At 41.0% G+C, this 15,065-nt stretch overlaps 1 protein-coding gene and 1 long non-coding RNA gene across 2 annotated transcripts in view; one reads left to right on the plus strand and one right to left on the minus strand.

Annotated features, from left to right (window-relative positions):
* Positions 1-15,065, minus strand: part of NEK5 (NIMA related kinase 5) — a 64,158-nt gene that overhangs the window by 37,881 nt on the left and 11,212 nt on the right. The window contains 5 exon segments of the mRNA XM_057532835.1: positions 6-60; positions 1,936-2,022; positions 3,075-3,145; positions 3,234-3,317; positions 5,360-5,457. Coding sequence (XP_057388818.1) covers positions 6-60; positions 1,936-2,022; positions 3,075-3,145; positions 3,234-3,317; positions 5,360-5,457 — 395 coding nt within the window.
* LOC130705607 (uncharacterized) lies at positions 12,035-14,657 on the plus strand. Its single transcript, XR_009005897.1, has 3 exons — positions 12,035-12,087; positions 13,067-13,284; positions 14,492-14,657. It is a non-coding gene; the product is annotated as an uncharacterized LOC130705607 (long non-coding RNA).

Raw genomic sequence — 15,065 nt, forward strand, 5'->3', positions numbered from 1 at the left:
CTTACAGGATGTCTGAGTGTGCAGAGCTCATATAAGACGCAGCCAAGAGACCAAATATCCCTGGGTAAGATAAGAGTTGACATGCTAAGAAATATCAATAATTCTCAATGAAAACCTTTATCTTTACAGTGCATTATATTTGTGCATCTTTACAATTTTATATAGGTTGACAAGTTTTCACAAATGTTTTCAGTACATTATCAATTCTTACTCTTACTAAGACTAGAGGGAAAATCTGTAGCTTGTCAGAATCCTAGCAAAGAAAAGGTATACAAGCTTTGCTAGAATCTGATGGCTCAATATTTACTTCACGTGATGAGCTCGAAGAAAATGTGTACATGTGTGGAATTTTGAGCAATTTGGAGGAGGAAGGCAGAACTCAAACATGGATTTGTTTGATTCAAAGGGTGACATCTGGTTGATTTAGAAAGGAATATTCTACTCAAGGCTACTGACAAAACCAAAGTTAGATTAAGTGATGACCAGAGTATCTGGTACTCAATGAACTTGAAAAAAATGTGCTAAAACTAGGCCTGTGCAGGTGTCCAATGAATGACCTTTTGACCTCAGAGGGCCAAAAACACCACTCTCTGATCATGCTAAACACCTCCATTTTTGAACATGCATCCTATGAAGAAGGATGTAACTCAGATATGTCTGTACAGAACACCAGTTACCTCACCTCTTCCCTACCTCCAATCCTCTTTCCCCACGCCTAAGACCACGCCAAAGACCACACATAAATATCTCAAGCCCCTCACCTTCAGGGAGGCAGATCTAAGACTTGTACTCCAGTCTCCTCATTTGGCTGCCTTGTGAATAAACCCTTTCTCTGCTGCAAACCTCGGGGCCTCAGCATTTGGCTTGTCTGTTCATCAGGCAAATGAATCTGGTTTCGTAACAGTTACCGCTAGGGTCTTCCAATTATTGAAAGCATCAGACCAGCAAATTTAAATGTTGACTCAAATCCTTAAAAAGCAGTACAAGGAAACAAAGCAATGCTACGGAGCTAGGGGTCTCTCTTTGTTGCACTGTGCTCTGCTCTGGACAGCCTGCCTTCTACCCTGGCTACACAAGCTGCATTCCTGCTCAGCTTGAGGCCAAACCCCTTCTCTAAGTCAGAGGCTGTCTCCAAAAAAATGCCTGCTCTTTCACTCTGCGGAGAAATGTTTACCATTCTTTTTTAGGGCTTTGCCCTCTCTTTCAAAGTCAAACAGCCAAACATCCCTTGGATATTTTCCTAAACAAACAGACAATTAACTCCACAAAGAAACTCAGTCTTCCTGCAAAGCCAACTGGTTCAACTGGCAGACAGCTTTGAAAAGTGAAAAATTTCCCTTCTCCTTCCATGGAAGTAAAAACTACCTCATCTTCATCCTTTATCACTGTGTATATTAATATTACTCCTGATGGTACGCTCTGGTACCACATACATAAAAGCTAGCTGAATTTTAAAGCTGGAAGATGCCTTAACAATTACCTATCTACCTACGCCTTAACAATTACCAGCTCTCTTTGTTGCAGGTAGGGGAACTGAGGCCCGCAGAGATGGACTGACTTGGTCAAATTGCCGACTGAGTCAATATTAGGATTCCTGGCTGCTAAACCCGTGCTCAGTCACCAGCCTCACTGTCTTCTGACCCATCTACAGCACTTTCCTGCAGTAGGCTAAACAGGGCTTAGAAAGCATGAGAATCAAATACACAGATGGACATCACAGTGACTGCGATTTTCAATGTTATTCTGTCACTTGCATCTTCAAAAGAAATGTCTTCTTTCTAAATAAGTTCAAAACCTTCAGAGAACACTGAAGTGGTCAGAGACAGTCACTGGGATCCTCATTTCACAGGTGAAGAAAATGAAATTACGAAAGCGCCATAGGAAAGAATGCATCAGATTTTACTGCGACTTTCGAACCAAAAGTCAGCAACTCACGTTTTATTGTTGTAGGGTTTATTCTGACAGATCTCTGGGGACAAGTAGTAAGGCGTTCCAACACAAGTTCTAGCAAGTTCCATGGTACTAGCAAAATTGTATTAAATAATAAAATAACACAGTGTATTACTGAAGAAAGGGCTTAAGACATACACATGCAAGAAAAAAGTATAAAAATGGACACAAAATTTGATGTATTCACATACTAAAATAAAGCAAAACACTGTATATTAATAATATAGTAATAAAATTCATTGATTTTTAAGCTTATAATTCACCTCCCTAAAATCTACACATTAGAAAACATTTTATGGCTTAAAGATTGCACGAAGAGGTACCATTGTTACATTGCAAAACTCTCACATGTAAAGACTTCCCTCTTTCCAATGACTAAAGTAATGCAATATCATGATTTAAAATTTGGAAAACATAAAAGTAAACAAAGAAGAAAAAATTTACTCAGAATCTTAGAACCCCCAAACTACTGTTACAATTCTGACATATTTCCTTCTTGTCTTTTTTCCATGCATATTTTCCACATAGCTGTGATCATTGCATATTTAAAATTCAGAATTCCCTTTTTTTTTTTTTTTACTTAATATAACAAAGTTTGTTTCACATTATCAAGAAGTCTTCCCAATCATAAATGTTAGTGGCTTTATAATATTCAGGTACATGCTGTGCTAAGTTTTATGAAATGTGACCATTTCCCAATTATTAGGCATCTAAGTTATTCCAGATTTCAAATTATCCCCTTCGAATAAATTCTCAGAAATGGAACATTTAAAAATCTCTTGATATTTGTTACCACGAAACTGTCTTCCAAAACAGCTGCATCAATACATTCCCCCCAGCACGTGTGAATTTGCCTGTTTCACGAAACGCTCGCTAGCTTTATACGCATTTCAGTCACATCTCATTTGATCAGCTTATATCACACTATACATCGCCACCATCCTTCTCCTATCTACCTACAAATTTTAATCTCAAAGTAGCATCTGAATGATTTAATACACTTATATAAACAGTTATCAAAAATTATTGGGAAACCAAGCTCTTAATATCTTAATTCATGATAACTAAAAATACATATTTTGGCTGTCATGATCAGAAAGCAAATGTTTTTAAAAAGTACTTACTTGTTCAGGACTCTTGCAATACCAAAGTCCCCAAGCTTTGCAACCATTCCATTCTTGCTAAGAAAAATGTTCTGTAAGAGGAGGAAATGCTATGTTGCTGGAGATATTTCAAGAAAACAAAAGATCTGTTCTGTCTTGATTTTGTCTCTGAGATGTTACCTGTGTTTTTATGTCCCTGTGTAAGATCTTCCTGTCATGAATATGTTTCAGTCCTAGAGAAATCTGTACAAACCAACTCAGAATCTGTAGAGGGAACATGAAACAAAACTGGTGAGGAGTCTGGTGATCACTGAAATGTCTTCATGATAACATACAAGAAGAGAGGAATAATATACTTGTGTGTGTGGTTATATGAATGAAGCTAATAGGTATACCATCTTATCGTACTATTTTCTTTTCACAGCTAGAAACATGGAGGTGTGAAAAGGCAATCCAAATGTGTTGGTATGAAAAGGAACACCGCACACAGAGAAAGATAAACAGAACCAAGGAAGAGAGGGAGGCAAGTCATGATCTTCTTTTTTATTAACATTGGGTTGCTAACTGCATCAGGAGAGTAGACAAGCAGCTCTGTTTCCTGATAACCCTAGTGCCACTGCTTTTTCCTTTTCAGTGGAAGGAGGGTGTCAAGGGCAAAGAGAGAAAGAGGAAGAAGTGGAGAATCTGTGAGGTTATTAAAATTTTTAATGAAATAACATACAAGTATATAATATAAAACTAAGAAATATTTTACTTTTATACTTTTTAAAGTTTAATTTTATTTCTTAGATATGATTTTCTTAGCTGGCCATGAGCCTCTTTATTAAACTGTGTCTATACCTATAGAGATTTATTTAAATGATTCTAAAATTTCAATGATTCTTTGTCCACCAAATTATACAGAGAGAGGAAAACAATAGGAAAAAAAGCTACATTCCAGATACTAAGATTCAGTTGTAATTTTAGTTTTTTAGTTTTGTAGTTCAAAATTGTGTAGAGAAAAGTATTTTTATTAAATGTGGCAAAATAATACCTAGATAGGAAGAAAGGAGGGTTTCTACAAATATAGAATTTAATATATAATATAAATGAGCATAGGGAGACTGCTTGATTAAATTTACAGAGGTTAGAGATACTGATTCTTTAATCATTCATACATTCACAACATTCAATTTTTTTTTTTTTTGCTGCGTTGGGTCTTTCTTGCTGTGCGCGGGCCTTCTCTAGTTGCGGTGAGTGGGGGCTACTCTTCGTTGCGGTGCACTCATTGCGGTGGCTTCTCTTGTTATGGAGCATGGGCTCTAGGTGTGCAGGCTTCAGTAGTTGTGGCACGCGGGCTCAGTAGTCGTGGCTCGCGGGCTCGGTAGTCGTGGCTCGCGAGCTCTAGAGTGCAGGCTCAGTAGTTGCGGCACACGGGCTTAGTTGCTCTGTGGCATGTGGGATCTTCCCGGACCAGGGCTCGAACCTGTGTCCCCTGCACTGGCAGGCGGATTCTTAAGCACTGCGCCACCAGGGAAACCCACAACATTCAATTTAACTCTAGGTGGAAATTAGTTGGGCCTGATGCTCTTAAATGCTAAAAGAGAACGAAGAAACAAATGCCCTAAAGAAAGATGGCAGGCCATTCCTGTGCCCTGCCTGAGGCCGTGGCCTTTCCCATCAACTGCACAGGCCCTGAGTCCAATTCTTCAGCCCCCACCCCACACACCTGTCTCCTTCACGAGTACAACTCCCAAAAGGGTATCAAAGGGAGCTCAGACTATAGAAGAAAAATGTGTTTGTGCAAAGAGAAAATGGGACCTGAGGCCATTATTCTTCACCTTCTCTCTCCTCTCTCTTAATAGCCAATGAAGGTAAATAGCCACTGCTAAGAAGAGCTTCTATCCTCCCTAGCAAAGTGGGATAGCTATTTTAAAACAGAGTACCCAACGATAAAAGGAAGAAAAGTGAAGCTATAAATACATCACATTTTAAACGGCTAAGGAACATCCACATTCACTTTTTTTTCCGCCATGAAGATTTATCTCAGAGGCATTCTACATGAGATTGTCCAAAAATAAGACACGGTTCTTTCTCAAGCAAAGTTCACTCTCAAAAAGAGATTCAAAAAAAAAAAAAAGAGATTCAATTTAAGTTCAATTGCGAACATGTTCTAGGCTAGACCTATCAAGAATACTGATCCATTATTTTATAGTTTGAATTTCTCTTCCACAAAGCATGCTTCATATAAACACAATCTATTACTTATGACATTATAAATTTAATCCCCCAATATAAATTAAAAGGCAAATTAGAAGAGTTTTTACCTGATCTTCACTAAGTAACACTCCCCGTTGTCTTTTGATCCTTTTCATGAGATCCCCTCCATCACAGTACTCCATCACAATAAACAGCCTGTTGTTCTCTATAAGAAAAGGCATCATTCGGTGCTGGATGGGTTTCAAATATTTACTAATTATTTGCCTTTAAGTTCTAGAAGGTGGAGAATATAACAGAAAAATGCAGTACATAATAGTTTAAAACTCTGGCTGTAGAATCAAGATGGATTGGGCTCTAATCCCACTTCACCACTTAAATTTCTTAGCTCTGTGACTCTGGGCAAATTATTTTAATTTCTCTGTGCCTCGTTATTTCATCTGTAAGATGGAGATAATAATATAGAAACTCTTCTTGGGATTGTTTTATCTTTCCTCATTTAATCTTTTCAATGGTTTAATCCATGTCACATACTTAGAACAATACCTGCACATAATGAGAGTTCAATAAATGTCAGCAATTATTTTTAATACATTCCTGCAGGAGGTTGGAAATCTGCTATAAAAAAGCATCTGTGAATCTTTTTCAACACCTCAGGAAGAATTAATACACCCTTGAATTTGGACATAAACTTTTATTTGTATGGGGCTTATTCAACCATGTTGTTGAGTACAGTAGACACACTTCTAACTGACCTCTGCCTGACCTACTCACTAGATTGATGGGCACCCTTCATCACTGCTGCCCGCTCAAGGTTACCCTGGTGGCTTCTGGACTCACCTATGCCCAGGTACCTCTGCTCCCACTGATTCTTACCAAGATCATTGTGTTCATTCCCAAATTTGCTTATGCCAATTATACTTGCTATTGTAATTACTACATCAACTGATGCAAGATGAATGGGAAAAGGAAGATGTGATTATTTCTACAAAAACTACATCGAATCCCGTGGAGGACTCAGTAAAAGTGAGTAGCTAAAAAAAAAAAAAAAGTCACTGACCTAAATGTTGGGTGGAACGAGTGGAAAATAACGGGGAAGCTTTCAAAAGACTGTGCACAGAGAGTATCTGTAAATTCTTACTCCACTCTAAAGAAAAGAAATTGGAAATTATAAATTGAGGGTGGGGGGAGCCCTATGTAAGAAAGAATATTCCGAACTCCAATCGGTGGACTCAGAATCAAAGACAAGGCCTTGGTCTTACATCAGAAGTTTGGCAAATGATTGTGTATTTATAGATTAAAATAAGTTTGTATGATTTCCTGCTTAATCAGCTTTTTTCTTTAACCAAACAACTACCAGATGGGTTCTTGTTAGAATGAGGGCTTCTACTAACTTGTTTGTTTCTCCCACTAGTTTGCAGGTTCCCTGAAGACAGACTCCATACTTAGTACTTTTGTATTCCCTGTACCTGGCACATGGAAGGGGCTTAATAAAGGTTTGTGGAGTGGTTTCATAAAAACATCTAAGGAACACAAAATGATCGCACAAAATCAGGCTTATCAGCAAGTGTTAAACTTTCTAGTATTTTGCCCTGTAATTATTAAGTATTCATTCAATGTCAGAATCTCTTGCCAAATATCTATCATTTGCTACCTCTTTCTTCCAAGTAGCTTAAGCCAACTTTATTATTTTTTTTTTACATCTTTATTGGAGTATAATTGCTTTACAATGGTGTGTTAGTTTCTGCTGTATAACAAACTGAATCAGCTATACGTATACATATATCCCCATATCCCCTCCCTCTGGTGTCTCCCTCCCTCCCACCCTCCCTATCCCACCCCTCTAGGTGGTCACAAAGCACAGAGCTGATCTCCCTGTGCTATGCGGCTGCTTCCCACTACCTATCTATTTTACATTTGGTAGTGTATATATGTCGATGCTACCCTCTCACTTCATCCCAGCTTACCCTTCCCTCTCCCCGTGTCCTCAAGTCCATTCTCTCTGTCTGCATCTTTATTCCTGTCCTGCCCCTAGGTTCATCAGAACCTTTTTTTTTTTTTAGATTCCATATATATGTGTTAGCATACAGTATTTGTTTTTCTCTTTCTGACTTACTTCACTCTGTATGACAGACTCTAGGTCCATCCACCTCACTACAAATAACTCAATTTCATTTCCTTTTATGGCTGAGTAATATTCCATTGTATATATGTGCCACATCTTCTTTATCCATTCATCTGTTGACGGACACTTAGGTTGGCTTAAGCCAACTTTAAAGGCACTATCGATAACCTGACAGCATCTGCCCTTGGTTGCTTCTCATTCACAAACTGAGTGCTTCTTTCACAGAACACTTCCATTGGTCCACCTCCCCTCTTAAAGGGACAGATCCATTCACTCATCAACAAACTTTTATTGAAGACATGCTAAGGAACGCTGTGCTAGGAATAAGAAGCAAATAAGCTATCCTTCCTGAATAAGGAGGTGACAGTCTAGACGGGGCATCAGTCAATATACGTGAGTAGAGCTACAACAGAAGTCTGCACACACACAGGCAGAGAGAACAAGAGGCCATGAAGGAAAGACCAGAGAGTCCAAGAAGGGTTTTGTTTTTTTGTTTGTTTTGTTGGGTTTTAAAATTTTTTTTACTGGAGTATAGTTGATTTACAATGTTATGTTAGTTTCAGGTATACAGCAAAGTGAATCAGTTATACATATACATATATCCACTATATAGGCCATTACAGGGTACTGAGTACAGTACCCTGTGCTATACAGTAGGTCCTTATTGGTTATCTATTTTATATATAGTAGTGTGTGTCAATCCCAATCTCCCAATTTATCTCTCCCCCCTCTTTCCCTCTCGGTAACCATAAGTTTGTTTTCTACATCTGTGACTCTATTTCTGTTTTGTAAATAAGTTCATTTATACCATTATTTTAGATTCCACATATGAGACATATCATATGATATTTGTCTTTCTCTGTCTGACTTATTTCACTTAGTATGATAATCTCTAGGTCCATCCATGTTGCTACAAATGGCATTATTTCATTCTTTTTTATGGCTGAGTAATATTCCAGTGTATATATGTACCACATCTTCTTTAACCATTCCTTTGTCAATGGACATTTAGGTTGCTTCCATGTCCTGGCTATTGTAAACAGTGCTGCAATGAACATTGGGGTGCATGTATCTTTTCGAATTATGGTTTTCTCTGGATATATGCCCAGGAGTGGGATTGCTAGATCATATGGTAGCTGTGCCAGTAAGGAACTTCCATACTGTTCTCCACAGTGGCTGCACCGATTTACACATTCCCACCAACAGTGTAGGAGGGTTCCCCTTTCTCCACACCCTCTCCAGCATTTAGCTTGTAAATTTTTTATGATGGCCATTCTGACCGGTGTGAGGTGATACCTCATTGTAGTTTTGATTTGCATTTCTCTAATAATTAGTGACGTTGAGCATCTTTTCATGTGCTTTTTGGCCATTTGTATGTCTTCTTTGGAGGAATGTCTATTTAGATCTTCTGCCCATTTTTTGATTGGGTTGTTTTTCTGATATTGAGCTACATGAGCTGTTTGTATATTTTGGAGATTAATCCCTTGTAGGTCGCTTCATTTGCAAATACTATCTCCCATTCTGAGGATTGTCTTTTCATTTTGTTTAGGGTTTCCTTTGCTGTGCAAAAGCTTCTATGTTTAATTAGGTCCCATTTGTTTATTTTTGTTTTTATTTTCATTACTCTAGGAAGTGGATCAAAAAAGATCTTGCTGCGATTTATGTCAGAGGGTGTTCTGCCTATGTTTTCCTCTAAGAGTTTTATAGTGTCTGGCCTTACGTTAGGTCTTTAATCCATTTTGAGTTTATTTTTGTGTATGGTGTTAGGGAGTGTTCTAATTTCATTCTTTTACATGTAGCTGTCCAGTTTTCCCAAGTACCACTTATTGAAGAGAGTGTCTTTTCTCCATTGTATATTCTTGCAGGAAGCATTTTGAGATGTTTCCTGACATACCCTGATTACCTAGAGATCAGTTACTTTCAGGAATGTATTACTTTTGGGAGAATTAATACTTGTCTTAGCTCAGTCATTGAAAGGGCTGCCACAGCAATGAAGGGATGGCAATTTCAAAACCATGGGGAAATCAGAGGAAGGAAACTAAGGGAAAAGGGCTCCATTTTACTTCCCTTCCACCAACATCTAACTCACTCAGCCTCACACGGGCTTTCAGTGGAAGAAATTCATTGACTGATTCAGGATTAATCATGGCCGAACCATCTTGAAGGAGCTATTCAGGTCGATGAGCATCATTTGGCTCTAAATATGCTTTTTTTCCCACTAGCCACTGTTAATTTCATATTTAATGGGGTTAGAACTGCCTGGAAAGGTCATTTGTGCTCTCAAATTTTCCATCTGTTTAAAAAAATTAAGCACTTTAGGAAGGGGAAAAGGCATAAGAAACAATCCTTGTCCTCACAGAACTTCCAATCTCACCGAGGGATATAAAGAATACACACTAACGTTATAACACAGCTTATTACAAATGCCACACAAGTGAAACGGCCAGTAAGAGTTCGGAAGTGCTCAGAGCAGAGGCGAGAGAGATCACTTAATTTTTTTTATATTTAGTTTTAATTACATTTGTCAGGTTGGGGTGGCCACGCCACGCGGCATGCAGGATCTCAGTTCCCCGACCAGGGATCAAACCCGCGCCCCCTGCAGGGGAAGCACAGAGCCTTAACCACTGGACACCCCGGGAAGTCCCAGAGAGAGATCACTTTAGGTTTGGGGGTGGGATTTGTGTTTAGTCTTAAGCATGCATAATATTTTAAAATGCAGAAAGGAGAAAAAAAGAATACTCCAAAAAGGAAGTGCACAGCACCCTCTAGGGCAGGACTTTCTGGAACTTTATATAAAGCTCATGGGTCACTGACCTTTCAAAACTATTAGAGGGCACTAACTTCAGGGTTGCAACCTTTGTCTTGCCAAATTCCAACATTTAAAGAACAATTATTATAATTAATTTATTCTAAAATGCCCTTTTAAAAAATCGGGATTATGTCTTACAGACACTGGCATCTTCCAACTGGTGACTGTCCAGCAGTCTTGATGTCATCACAGCCTCATTAGTTTTTGTTTTTTGTTTTGTTTTTTTTGGGGGGGGTGAAGTAGAAAAGAATAGCTTTATTGCTTTGCCAGGCAAAGGCAGACACACCAGGCTTCTGCCTCAAGAAACCATGTGTCCTCCAGCCTCATTAATTTTTAGACTATCTTAACCAATTTAATCTGCTCATATTTCCCTTTTTATGAATGTACAAGAGTAACAGAAAGCAAAACTCTGTTTAAACAAGTCTAAAAGAGCTCTTTTAATATATATAAAATTAAAATTGTGATATGAAAGCACAGTGTCATGGTCTAATGGGCAGTATCTTTCCTTTTCATCAGCACATAATAATGTATCTTACAACCAATGGCCTCTAGATTTGATGGAACGAGATATCGTCCAGTATCACCATCATTCCACAAAAATAAAAGCATTTTAGTGCTGAACCCAGGAGGAACACAGACTCAGCATAAAGATTAAAATATCTTCTGCTATTCCCCCTTGCTCACTGCACTGCACCCACAGTGGCTTCTGCCACAGGTGTGAGATTCTGCCCTACTTACCAGCCTGTGACTATGTCATGGATGCTGGCAGAAGACACGAGATTCCTGGGCCAGAGACAAAGGACTTTATTACTCTTGGCAAAAGCAGCTGTCAGAGCTTCACGTTAGCACTCTTTCTATGTCTCCCAAATCCACAGAGCCTAGATGGACAACTGCACGCGCAGTGACTACATTACAGGAGAGGAACACTACGCTTGAGGAATCGACTGCTTTTACAGCGAGCAGTAAACAAGCCAGCTCTCGGTCAGGGCTTGGCATTCTTGGCATATCCAGCAGAAACCTGCAGAGGTGCTCAGGGCCAATAGCAGATGGCCTTTCCCCAAAGCCTCCTGGCTAGTCCTTTAACACGTCAGGCCTTTGCAGTGGCTGTTCTTCTTGCCTGGAAAGCTCTTCTCCAGATGTTAGCAGGACTCCCCAATCTGTGCTCAAATGTCACCTTCACAGCAAGGCCCGTCCTGACCACCCTATTTACAATTCTTCCCTCCACTCCTGCCTCCCCCTATTTTATTATCCCACAGCACTTATCAACTTCTAACCTGCATATACTGTACTTATTAATTATGTTTACATTTATTGTCTGTCTCTCCCCACATTTTACCCCTGGAATGTAAACTCCACAGCTGTAGGGCAGGCAGAATTCTCAGATGGCCCTAACGCACACACCCTGTGAACTCTCTCCCCTTGAGCGAGAGTGTAACTTGTAAACATGGGATATCACTCCCATGATTATGTTACATAGCAAATGGGATGTGCTGATATAATTAAAGTTACTAAACAGCTGACTCTGAGTTAATAGAAAAAGAGATTATACCCCTGGGCTTGACCTAATCACAAGAGCCACTTAAATCTGGGTCTTGAAATCAGAAACAGAAGTGAGAGATTCCACGCTGGAGAGGGCCTATTGAAGGGGCCACATGCCAGGGAAGGGAGGTTGGTCTCTAGAAACAGAGAATCACCCCCAGTTAACAGCCAGCAAGAAAGCAGACACCTCAGTCCTACGTTGGAGTAAATGAAACCTGCCAACAACCGGAATAAGCCTGGAAGAGAACTCGGCCTCAGATGAGGTTGCAGACACAGCTGACATCTTGATTTCAATCATGTGAGGCCCTGTGCAGAGAATCCATCTAAGCCCAGCCCAGGCTTCCGATCTAGAGGAAATGGGAGAGGTAAGTGGGTGCCTGTTTAAGCCATTAAATTCGTGTTCACTGGTTATACAGCAACAGAAAACAGCAGTGCAGGGATTTGGGCCTATTTTACCTAGACCATGCCTAGCAAATTATAGGTACTTGATAAATATTCACTGAAGGAATTTAAGTGGGATTAATTTAGCCTTAGGAAAATCTTACTACATTCTCTTATTTTTCTCATGTTGCTTCAAACTTATGAAAACTTCTACTTTCTATAGACAAACAATTAATGAACTAGAGCCAGGGTTCTTCTGTTCAGAGGTGAGCTGTCAGGGTAAACAAAGGCTTTCCCCCAACTCTCTACAGTCAGGTGTTGCAAGGAGCTCTGAGCCTTTCATATAAGCTCCGTGTTTCAAGTCCCAACAAACTGCCAGGCAAACTCAAAGGCATCACAGTAGCTCTAGTTTTCCTAAACACAGAGGTGCTCTAGTTAAGAAAAGGAAAAGGCTGTCATCAGAAAGTTTAAGCTTACAACATAAACGAAGTCAGTGAAGGTTATTTATACTGTAAAAAATGACCTCTAATTTTTTTTTTTTTTCAAATATTTATTTATTTATTTACTTATTCTTGGCTTTGTTGGGTCTTCGTTTCTGTGCGAGGGCTTTCTCTAGTTGGCGGCAAGCGGGGGCCACTCTTCATCGCGGTGCGCGGGCCTCTCACTATTGCGGCCTCTCTTGTTGCGGAGCACAGGCTCCAGACGCGCAGGCTCAGTAGTTGTGGCTCACGGGCTTAGTTGCTCCGCGGCATGTGGGATCTTCCCAGACCAGGGCTCGAACCCGTGTCCCCTGCATTGGCAGGCAGATTCTTAACCACTGCGCCACCAGGGAAGCCCGACCTCTAATTTTATAATGGTATCCAGCGTAAACCATCCTCAAATATCCATTTTGCATGGTGTAAAGACATACTCCAGGGACTTCCCTGGCGGTCCAGTGGTTAAGACTCTGTGCTTCCACTGCAGGGGACACGGGTTCCATCCCTGGTTGGGGAACTAAGATTCTGCGTGCCAGGGACCCCCAACCCCGGGGCCATGGGCCACTAGCGGTCCGTGGCCTGTTAGGAACCGGGCCACACAGCAGAAGGTGAGCGGAGGATGAGTGAGCGAAGCTTCATCTGTATTTACAGCCGCTCCCCGTCGCTCGCATGACAGCCTGAACTCCGCCTCCTGTCAGCATTATGGTGAGTTGTTCAAATATTTCATTACATATTACAATGTAATAATAATAGAGATAAAGCGCACAATAAATTTAATGCACTTGAATCATCCCGAAACCATCCCCCCACCCTGCCCCCGGTCCGTGGAAAAATTGTCTTCCACGCAACCGGTCCCTGGTGCCAAAAAGGTTGGGGACCACTGCTGCATGCAGCGGGGTGTGGCCAAAAAAATTAATTAATCAATTAAAAAAAAAAAAAAGACATACCCCACTCTCCTAAATGGCCCAGTCTAGGCACTCGTTCAGCAAACGTGTATGAGCACCTACTATGTGCCAGATGCTGAGGAGCAAGTGGTGAGCAAAAGAATTTGTTATGTTTACCGTCTTAAAGGGAGACAAATATTAGACAGTTCCTAATGGCGTATATGAACATACACACGCGGTACAAAAGTGCTGGCGAGATCAGTAAAGGGGGCTGTACCTTGAATTGGGGTCTCAGAGAAGGCCTGACGATGAGCAGGACTTACCAGTCACAGGGAGTCACGATAATAACCCACAGAATGAGGAAAAGGAAGACTGTCTAATGGCATCGCTGTTAGGAGTCAATGAACAGGAATGCAAGGCACCTTTTTCAGTGGCTGCCCCTTAAAAGTGGCTGGATACAACTCAATTCCCGGCTCACATGTACTCTCAGCTCCCAGAAAGACCTTGGAGGTGTCCCGAGAACTCTTTTAAAGACTGTACCCAGTTTTAATTTGCAAGAAACACAGAGAGCTATTTTGAATGCAGTGGTTTTAATTTGCAAGAAACACAGTGCCCTGCACAGTGTAAAAGCTCAAAAAATAGCTTTTAAAAGTTATTTACTGATTTTTACACCCCTGATGGCGCTTGAAGGTATCTAGGTAACATTCCTGCTCCATGAACTACTTCTGACCTGTGAATTCAAGCACCCCCAGTGCTGGGCGCTGGGATGGGGATGCCCCATGGTGAACCGGGGACACAGGCAGCCCTGTCACAGCCTTTTAAACAGCTGACATGCTGTATATGTGTTTACTGTCTGTCTCTTCCCACTACAATGTAAGAGCCATGAGGACAGGAATTTGTGCCTGTTGTGTTTGTTCACTGCTGTATTCCTGGCACCTAGAAAAATGCATCAACATAAGCACTCGATCAGTATTTAACTGAGGGCTTCCCTGGTGGCGCAGTGGTTGAGAATCTGCCTGCTAATGCAGGGGACACGGGTTCGAGCCCTGGTCTGGGAAGATCCCACATGCCGCAGAGCAACTGGGCCCGTGAGCCACAACTACTGAGCCTGCGCGTCTGGAGCCTGTGCTCCGTAACAAAAGAGGCCGCGACAGTGAGAGTCCCGCGCACCGCGATGAAGAGTGGCCCCCGCTTGCCGCAACTAGAGAAAGCCCTCGCACAGAAACGAAGACCCAACACAGCCAAAAAATAAATTTAAAAAATAAATAAATAAAAAAAATTTAACTGAATGAATGACCAACGCTCCTTTTATGGTGTTTTTAGTATTTTGCTTTGTTTTTTTAACCTTTGGAGTCAAGTGATAGAGGCAGAAGAGATGTATTCAGGCGCACAGAGAAGGGAATTGCTTCCTTGAGGTTTCTCCCCTCTATCGTGGCCGTTTGCTTGGCTGCCTGTCTGCAGGAGAATTGTGCAGCCCTCCCCGTTGCCCCGGGACATACAAGGACTTACAGAGGCAGAGTGTACCCTCCCCCACCATCACCCCGTTCCCGGGGTTGGTCGCGTGGCTGCTTTGCACCCAGAACGTGAGCACGTAAGGAAAGT

The sequence above is a fragment of the Balaenoptera acutorostrata genome, chromosome 18 (genome assembly GCF_949987535.1).
Source record: "Balaenoptera acutorostrata chromosome 18, mBalAcu1.1, whole genome shotgun sequence".
Lineage (NCBI taxonomy): Eukaryota > Metazoa > Chordata > Mammalia > Artiodactyla > Balaenopteridae > Balaenoptera > Balaenoptera acutorostrata.